Source organism: Gadus chalcogrammus, chromosome 9, assembly GCF_026213295.1.
Source record: "Gadus chalcogrammus isolate NIFS_2021 chromosome 9, NIFS_Gcha_1.0, whole genome shotgun sequence".
In the NCBI taxonomy this organism is placed as follows: domain Eukaryota; kingdom Metazoa; phylum Chordata; class Actinopteri; order Gadiformes; family Gadidae; genus Gadus; species Gadus chalcogrammus.
This window is the reverse complement of record NC_079420.1, coordinates 22,640,908-22,650,993: the sequence shown is the minus strand read 5'-3', so window position 1 is coordinate 22,650,993 and position 10,086 is coordinate 22,640,908. Positions and strand designations below refer to the sequence as shown.

The following is a 10,086-nucleotide window of genomic DNA, read 5'->3' as shown; positions in this document are numbered from 1 at the left end:
GTCCGGCAGCATCACTGGCAGGGTCCCTGGCAGCAGAGTCCCTGCTCTGACCTCTGATGGAGGGCATGTCCATACTGATTATGGGGTATGAAATGTGATTGATTGGGGGGAGGCTGCCATTCATTAGGAAGATAGAGCTGTATGACCAAGTGACACTTTGCTCCAATGAGTCTTCTAGCTTTACATTATGTTAATGCTAATAGATTTTTGGGCTTACCAGCAGCAAGATGAATTGCTGTAAAGGCTTTCTTAATGACTTAATTCCTGGTTACTATGTTGTGTTTTTTAAGTAGGACAATTTACATTTATAATGTGGTGGGGGTCTCGCTATCAAACACATTGAATCATTTATTCCTTGAGTGGCAAACTAATACTGCATGAGTATAAACGTTGAAAATAGTGGTAATTATCTTACTTAATTTATCTTCAAAACAACTGCTGCTAATAAGAGCATAATGGGTCATATTTAGTTTAACTATTATTATTATTATTATGATATTGTAATGATTATATCGGTATATGAAATTATATTGTTTGGACTTCACATTCTGTAAAAATAATTATACATTTGTAACAGAGATACATTTGTTAAATTATTGTTTATCATAGGTTAGGTGGTGTTATTTAATATTAAGCATTTTCAAACCATCTTTTTTGTCAATGTTATCAGCAATTCATTCATTTTAAATATACTACCACCATTTGGTAGACAACCTTTATTAAACCTCATGAAAACACTAATTATGTTATTAAAATACATGACAAATGATGTTATACAGAACTCCCATAAAGCATCCTGTCATTCCATTCCAAATGAGATAGGCTATTTAGATTTTGATTACGTTGTGTGTCAATATTTTGTATGATTTATCTTAACGTGAAAGATTTTCCTGTAAATATATGTCTGTTAAATCACTATCAATCACAGGATGAGGTTAAACAATGTCTCAGGGTTCTAGCTGCTAGTCGCTACTATATTCCACACACTGGACCTTTAAGGATTCATCCTTAATCTGGACATGACTATATTTATATTTCCATACAGCAGCCATGCACCACCAGGGCTCTGTGTTACCCAACCACGTCTCTGAATAACATACAGAGCTCCACCACCTCCAGTACCACTTTTACATCCAGCCCACTGGTATGGACAACAGTCGAATAGGACCTAGACTGGACGGCAAGTCCTAAAACTGTTGGTGCAGCCGGAACACCAGAAGTTACGCTGGACTGCCTGTGGCCCCTAGGGGTGAGGTGGTGCGGTGTGGCCCCTACAGTACTGCCTGTGGCCCCTAGGGGTTAGGTGGTGCGGTGTGGCCCCTAGGGGTAAGGTGGTGCGGTGTGGCCCCTGCAGTACTGCCTGTGGCCCCTAGGGGTTAGGTGGTGCGGTGTGGCCCCTACAGTACTGCCTGTGGCCCCTAGGGGTAAGGTGGTGCGGTGTGGCCCCTACAGTACTGCCTGTGGCCCCTAGGGGTTAGGTGGTGCGGTGTGGCCCCTGCAGTACAGCCTGTGGCCCCTAGGGGTTAGGTGGTGCGGTGTGGCCCCTACAGTACTGCCTGTGGCCCCTAGGGGTTAGGTGGTGCGCGGTGGCCCCTACAGTACTGCCTGTGGCCCCTAGGGGTTAGGTGGTGCGGTGTGGCCCCTACAGTACTGCCTGTGGCCCCTAGGGGTTAGGTGGTGCGGTGTGGCCCCCTGCAGTACTGCCTGTGGCCCCTAGGGGTTAGGTGGTGCGGTGTGGCCCCTACAGTACTGCCTGTGGCCCCTAGGGGTTAGGTGGTGCGGTGTGGCCCCCTGCAGTACTGCCTGTGGCCCCTAGGGGTTAGGTGGTGCGGTGTGGCCCCCTGCAGTACTGCCTGTGGCCCCTAGGGGTTAGGTGGCGCGGTGTGGCCCCTACAGTACTGCCTGTGGCCCCTAGGGGTTAGGTGGTGCGGTGTGGCCCCTACAGTACTGCCTGTGGCCCCTAGGGGTTAGGTGGTGCGGTGTGGCCCCTACAGTACAGCCTGTGGCCCCTAGGGGTTAGGTGGTGCGGTGTGGCCCCTACAGTACTGCCTGTGGCCCCTAGGGGTTTGGTGGTGCGGTGTCGCCCGCTGCAGTACTGCCTGTGGCCCCTAGGGGTTTGGTGGTGCGGTGTCGCCCGCTGCAGTTCAACTTGTGGCCCCCAGGTTTAGGCAGTGTGGTGTGGCTTCCTGCAGTACCTCCGGCGGCCCCTAGGGTTAGGTGGTGCGGTGTGACCCCCTGCAGTACCGCCGGCGGCCCCTAGGGGTTAGGTTAGGTAATGTAGTGTGGCTCCCCGCCCAGCACACTAGTCACTTGCATGAGGTCAAACACCATCAGTATTTATGATAAACATGATGAATCCTAAATGCTTAGAAATAATTACCAGTAACCAGTAAGATTTAGAAATATAGTAGAAAGTTTTTTATTAATATTATGTACTATATTTTATATATATTATGTACTATATTTTAGTATATAGTATATTATACTGTAGTATAATTCCTCCATATCTCTCCTCTGTGTAATCCTGGCCCTTTGATATTTATTATTATCCATTTTACATTGCACCATGTTCCCATGACACCATAATTTGAAAGTAGATGCAGTTTAAATCTGCATTAACATGAACACTTTCATCTTCCAGCCAAATGACCAGATTACACATTGCATACTATATATCATACATATTCATATATGCAGATCAGGCGTGCACCACAGAACGCACCAGCACTCAGACTCACGTCCCCAACACATGAATGTTTAAACTTAGATCTGATCACACACTGTTGGAGGCCTGTCCTCCTTCATGAGGACAGCCTCACCCCGGGACACACGTGTGTCATTGGCTGGTGGGCCTGTGATGCCCGCTTTCTGTCATGATTCATGGACGTTTGGAGAGAGGCGTTCTGTTTTATTTTAAAAGTTTTCATGTGTAATCACAAAGTGCCCTCCCCCTCCTGCTGCCCCGCGTGTTATCCCTCTGGAAGTATTATTTATGGCCACCGCCCTTCCTCCGCCGCGGGCGGGGCTCCAGACCTCGCGGGCGGGGAGATGGGCGTAGCGCAAAGTGCAGTAAACACACTGCGTGCCAGGCAGCGCTGGGTCAGTGGCTGACAGGTCCTCCTCGTCGACGCACGGCAGCTTTTATAATGTTGTTGTTTTACCCAATTGTTTGATCGTTCCATTCCCCTTCTTATTGATGTTCGTTTTTTTTGTCCCATCTATAACACTGAATTCTTTATTCAGTTTGACATATTTAAGATATTTATCTTCCTAGTTTCTTCACACAGTAGTCCTTTTCCGTGAAACATATAGCCGTCGACGTAGCGATGGCTTTATAATGTTATGGCAATATAATGGGCATACATGTTACACATGTTTCTTACGTGAGATTTCCGTAGGTGTGATTTTGTTGCCCGGTTGCCATGTTGTGCAGGGCGTGGAGGAACGTCATGAGGCACGGGTGTGGAACAGGGCTGTTTCCACGCCAGCGTGGGTGAGGTGTGGATAACATCTGTCCGAACAGCGGTAGGCTGATGCCATTCCAACCCTGAGCACTGCTCTGAGCCCGGTGCACTGTGATGCCTCACACGGCTGTTGATAGTGCCCTGTAGGTTGGAGTTCACACATGAGGAACCCTCCATCGGCCCACAGCCACCGCCAGCCCCTCGTCTCAGTTTAGGAGGTAGCAGCTCATCATAGTGATGAAGAGGAAGAGGCTAATGACCACGGCAGTAAAGCGGACGGGAATACACAGAGGTTAAAGTAATTATGGTATTATGGAGAGAGGAATAAAATGCGCTCTCTGCGTTCATCTGTGTGATATAACGGTAATGCATTAGAGTGGACAAAGACACTCTGCACCCTCACCGGTAGAGTCAGATATAAATCATATGGGGGCTCATTCTACGGCTTTGTGTGGATTTATTGTCCCCGTGAGATTAAGTGGCAGCCATTAGCTGCATGGCAAAGTGGGTAACAGGTTAAGGCATTGTTTTGACGGATAGGAAAAAGGGAGGTTAATCTAAATGATCAGTCGATGATTTACTAGTTGGACGACGGTTTGAACGGCGCGCTCTTTGAGCTAATTACAGTGTGAACCGGGTAATATCGAGTGCGTACGGATACCCTCGGCTGACTGCTAATTCCAGAGACAACAAACACAGCTGGGTTTGAAGCCCCGAGTCTGCCAGTGCCCCGGTGGAGAGAGTGGTGGTTGCACTCTGTCCCCTTTGTCTCTGCGATACACAGCCAGACGGACAGCCCTGCCTTCCCCAGTGCTGCTCGCCCCTTATTGTCCTCATCTTCTCTAGTACAGAGCGCGGGCAACATGGGGTTGAATCATAATTGGCTCGTCATCATATATGTTTGGGTAATGGTTGGGGGTTTTGTGAGCCAGGGATTAGTGGCTACCGAAGCTGTTACTCATCTTATGCGGAGACGACTGATTTAAATGGAATCAGCTGAGTTAAAGCGTTATTATTTCCGATATGTGATGTCATTTTGTGTGCTTTTCCCTGACCTTGGAGAATGTGTCTTTTTTTTATCGCTGATCTTACATAGTGAAAAATGTGTCATTTACTACTGTAGTGAATGACACCAGGGATACCAATCAAAATGGATGAAATCCTGTGCGTGTTTCCGTGCATGTGTGCGCATGAATGTGTGTGTGTGTGTGTGTGTGTGTGTGTGTGTGTGTGTGTGTGTGTGTGTGTGTGTGTGTGTGTGTGTGTGTGTGTGTGTGTGTGTGTGTGTGTGTGTGTGTGTGTGTGTGTGTGTGTGTTTGAAAAGTCACAGTGCCCAGGGTGTTTGCATCCTCCCTGGTTTCCACAAGCCATCCCCCTTCCCTCTGGGACTGGCTGTCAGTCACTCCTCTCTTCTTTTCTCTTTTCTCCCTTCACACCTGTCCCCTCCGTTCCAATTCCTTTGTCTCACCTGCTGTTCCTCCATTCTCCCTCTGCTTTTTCATCTCCTCCCTGGCCCCCCCCGTTCGGCCATCTCTCTCCCTCTCTCTCTCTCTTTTGTTTTTTTGTAGCATTCTCTATTTTCTATTTCCAGCTCTGTCTCCTTTAACTCTGCTGGACTCTCACTCATTCTCGCTCTGCTCCCACCTTACCAACATGTTTACGGACGTGTGAAATGATTCATGAATTTCCCCTGATGGCTTGTGTTTGCCTTCCAGAAATTGTACCTGTTTTGCTGTCACCAGAAATAGCGGTGCTCCAAACCGCGCTACATGGTTCGGGTGCTTAGCCCATGACTGATATCATTGTGTGGACTCAGTGTGTGGTTGCAAATGGGGTAAATGTTTAAGAAGTCATTTTCATTTTGCTGCCCTGAATAAAATGTTATAACGGCAAACGATGACACTTGAAGTAGTGGAGTGACATGATTTGAATTAAGTCACTTTGGAGAAACGTCTCTTTAACTTAGATGACAGAGCTAATGTTTCACGCTGTACTGCCTTAGCGCATTTGACAAGTCATGGGTGAGATGCTGCTGCACTTAGACCACGTTAAAACTGACCAAGATTTGTGGTGAGCAAACATTCACTTTAGTATTTCAGCATTCGTCCATTTTGGATGAAGCCCTGTTCACACTTCACACTCTGTAGCATGTCAATTTATTTCCTTCCTCCTTTATTGATTCAAAACTAAATGGATCTAGATGTTGAGTTCATAATAATCCATTTATGAATAATGTGTTGAGGTCACACAATGGAAGAACAGCTTTGTGTCTTTTTGCACCTCTTTTCAGAAAGATCTTTTCGTCCTTGTTTTTCTCTGCAGCGCTGTACTCAACATTACTTAGTGAACCGCCTGTTCTAACCCACAGCGTAAGGGGCCTGCCTAAGAGGAGCGGAGATAAAACCAAATCGAGTCTACCTCGTATGGATGCCACGGTGGCGCTAACTCAAACCGCCGGGCTAACGCTGCCTGGATTTGGATCTCCATACACTGACGCGGCTTCATTCATGAACGGGCTTTGCATCATTATTTACATGAGCCCAATTGGCTGTGACAACTCCTATGTACACTTGAGATGTTTTTTCCTGTCTGCAGCGTCCCCCATATTTACTGATGGCCTCTCTGTGTGTTTGAGTGTAATGAGTTGGGATGGCACACGAGGCCTCACCATAGAGGAAGCAATCTGTTTTCTTGAAACTGGTTACACCCCCCAAACCTTTAATCTAGAGCGTCCTCCCTCTCTGGGACAGACAGAGTCTTCCATCAGGAGCTGCTAAGGGAAGGACTAAGTCCCTCTAGCTGGCTGGTCTTCCAGTGCACTCTTTAGTTGAGACTGGCCAATCTCGCACCAGAGGCGTATTCTTCTGCGGAGCGGCTAGTTCTCAGGACGGGAGAACAGGGAGGATGATGAGTTCATGTCCGGCCTGTTGTAATAGTCCGTCTCCCTGCCTCGGGCCATGAGCCTCAGACTCTCTCTCTCCCTGCTCCCTGTGCAGCCAGTGAGGCCACGGCAGGAAGTAACCCCTTAGCCAAGAAAAGATTCAATTGGACAAGCGGAGCCGGGGGAATGGCTCGGTGTGTTTTACTCCCATCTATTTTCTGGCACCGAGAGTCTCCTCCCATCCTGGATGTGTATCAGAGCATCACTTTTAGGGCACGGTGTGCGGGGGGTGGAGGGGGTGGGGGGGGGGAGATATGGGGTCCCGCGCTGCTCTCCTCACGCCCGTCTCTGTGGCGAAGCATCAATAGAGATTAACCGCTCTGTGACACGTGTGAAAACACCTTTACCAGTAATGAGCCTTTCCAGTAGAACACACCGAGAGGACCTCGCCCTTTTGAAGCCTCCGAATTGCCATCATTTCCATGGTTACGGCGGATGGCGCTCTGCCTGTGGAACCGCCGGTTCAGGCGAAGCACACGAGTCACACACACCGTTCTTCCTCGAAAGCAGCAATTGCCGTATAAATGGCAGGGTGGGTAAAATAATAATCAGTCAGGAAGGTCTCTTCACCGCAGAATCGCTTCTGAGTCTGATGAGCATAATCAGAAAACCATCAGCTAAAGGAATGATGGCGTGCAGCAGCCGAGATAATACACAGGGGGGAAGGGGTGGGGGGTCGAGATGGTGGGGGGGGGGGGGTTACACTTGAAATGCACACAGTTAGACGCAGCGCTTCAAAGCTAACAGATCTGAGGTAACCTTTGTGCTTCTCTCCCCTCCTTGCCTTTTCTCTCAAGGGGAAGAGGAATAAACCTGGAGTGGAGACCGCCGACACTCCAGACTCGGCCCGTGGGCGCGGGGAGAAGAAAGCCATCAAGTAGGTGCTTGGCAACGGGCTGGACTACAGTGGTCCGGTGACATTCAGCTCCGTCCTGTCCCCACTTAAGGCCCCTTAGTGTTCAGCGCACAAAGGGAAACCCCTAATTAGTCCTTCCCTTGATTTTAATTGAGTGAGATCTCTGGACGAAACAGGTAGAGCAGAACAGGAATGAATCGATGAATTAATCAGACCTCGTAGATTGGACTGGGATTGCCTTATCGGCCACACTGTACATGAAGGTTTGGCCAATGGGAGGTCACGGTTCTGATGTGGGCCCCAGCTCTATTGTTGCCCGCTGAAGGAGATAGGAAGTGTCCCTAAAAGCCTACGTCTGTGTCCCAGGGCTAGAGTGCTCACTTAGGGTCAACGCAGGACAGCAGCAAAGGAGGTATATGCATCTGGAATTCCTGGCAGATGATTCCAGCTCTATTCCAGGATAAATATTCAGAATGATTTCGTTAAGCTTTTCTTCAAAGTACCGGAAACTATGTGGAGTTCAGTATTGGCCTGCTGTGACTGAGCAGAGTCTGTGTAGGTCAATGAGAGAAAATGTCAGCATTGTATAATCTCTTATGAATGTCCGCATTAACCTGACCAAGAACGCCTCTCCCCGCCGGAATCGTCACATTTCATGTTGGGGTGTTTGTACGCATGTCGTTGCGATCGTTCTGTGTGAAGAAAAAAATAAGGGAAATTACACCAGAACAGTGGATTCTGGTGCTCGGGAAATCGTATTTGTTTTCATCTTATTGCTCCCTAGGTGACTTTTGTGTTTTCTTCCTCCCTGGCTCCGGGAGCGACGTCTGTGCACTCTCTGCTTGTCATCCCAGCTTCGACTCCTTCTCTCCTCTGAGTGCATTGCTTGTCTCCCTCCTGCTCTGTCTCTCTCTGCCTTAACTCTCTGTGTATGACCACTGTGTGACTTCTAACGGCATCAGTGATTACTCTCACATTCTCCCTCATCTATTCCGACTGCTCCTGGGATTTACCTCTCTGCCTTATTCTTTACATGCTCCCGTGCTTTCCCCGTATGTGGAGGAAGGAGCCGCCTCTCGCAACGAAACACTGAACGTCTCAACCGGGAAATACGAATGCGCTTGTCTCTATTACGCTCTAACTTTATTTTCTCCTTCTGCATCTGAATAACCTCTTTCTCTCCCCCCCGCCCTTCTTAATGTGTCTCAACACGCGTCAGCACAATGTGTTTTCAGCTTCAGTGACCCCCCCCCCCCCCACTCAATGTTCCCCTCCTCTCCCCAACATCCCTCTGTACCGTGAGTGTAAGCATGATGTAAGACATGGATGTGGCTCTATTTTTTCTTGTCGTTTACTACCAAGTCCTTGTGACGATGCCCCGGGAGGACCCCCCAGGCCGGACCCGGGCCCCGCCCCGCCCCTCCCTGCAGGAGGAGGAGAAGAAAGTGTGTCTGCTGCCGCGGCTGGCGGTCCATGGTTGTGTTGCTCTGACCTGTCTCTCTCTCTGGCCACAGCGACCTAGACAGAGACTTTTGGAATAACAATGACAGCAGCACAGAGCAGCAGAGGTGGAGCTCCTATCCGCCCAAGGAGTTCGTACTAAACATTTCTCCCTATGCCCCATACGGAGACCCTCGCCTCACGCTCAAGTGAGTCTTGGTCAAAGACTGGTAAGAGACTCCCCCCCCCCATCCCCCCCTCCCCATCCCCCGTCTGGCAGGGCTGTCGTGAGGCAGGGGCACCACATGCATTAATACCCTCTTCTCTCATCTCCCCTATCCTCTCATCCCCACTCTTCTCTCCCTACTGTCTCCTTACCTCTCCCCTCCTCTCCCCTTACCTCTCCCCTCCTCTCCCCTCCCCTCCTACCCCCTTACCTCTCCCCTTACCTCCCCTTACCTTTCCCCTCCTCTTTTCTAATCGCTCCCCTCCCCTCTCTTCTCCTCCCTCCCCTCTTCTCCCCTTAAATCTCCTCCCCTCTCTTCTCCTCTCTCCTGTCCTCGCCTCTCCTCTCTTCTCCTCGTGAAATAAGAAATAACCCTCTATTCCTTATCTTCTCCTCACCTGTTCTCCCTTATCTTCCCTCCTCTCTCCTCTCTTCTTTTCTTTTCCTTTCCTCTGTCTGTCTCTCTTGTCTCCTCCTCTCCTCTCACTTCTGTCTTTTCAGCCTTCCATATGATTGAAGCCTGCAAGCATCCTCAGCAAATAATTAGGCATACCCTCAAACATTAAGATAATGTGCCTGCAAACCTTACTTAGTGTCCGCCCCCATTCCTTAATGTTATGGTTTCCTCAGAAATAGTCGATGCCGGGGGGCAGAAAATCCCTTCTAATATTTGATCACAGACTATTTGCAATGAGATATTTTAATGTCCTTGTTTTTGTTTAACCACTATTCCACCACCAAGAAGGCAGAAACTAATGAAACCGGGCATATCTACTGGGGACCCATAATCGTAACTCCTGATTGCTCAAAATCTGCACAAACATGTGAGGGTGAAGATGAAGCCGTTACAGCAGCTAGCTGGAACCCGCTGGCTTTAAACACTACGCTCGCAGTCCCTGTAGACCAGAATGAACCTATAAAAGGTGCGTCCGTGGCCCCCCCATTCACTGCAGCCCTGCCAGACACGCTAACCCCTTTACCTCTAACCTGTCACCTCTCTCTCCCATGGGGCGTTACCATGGAGACGGACAACCCTCTTAGCCCACCTGATAACATGACTGAGCATTAACCCCCACCTGCATCTCTGTAAACGACCTGCTTTTCGGTGCCCCGTCCCGAGTGCTGCAGTGGTGGTCTTGTGGTCGTTTTGTTTGTGGAG

At 49.1% G+C, this 10,086-nt stretch overlaps 1 protein-coding gene across 1 annotated transcript in view; it reads left to right on the top strand.

The window, feature by feature from the left end:
• Positions 1-10,086, top strand: part of syt7a (synaptotagmin VIIa) — a 68,360-nt gene that overhangs the window by 32,606 nt on the left and 25,668 nt on the right. The window contains exons 3-4 of the mRNA XM_056599011.1: positions 7,203-7,282; positions 8,776-8,910. Of these exons, the coding sequence (XP_056454986.1) occupies positions 7,203-7,282; positions 8,776-8,910 (215 nt within the window). The remainder of the gene's footprint in view (positions 1-7,202; positions 7,283-8,775; positions 8,911-10,086) is intronic.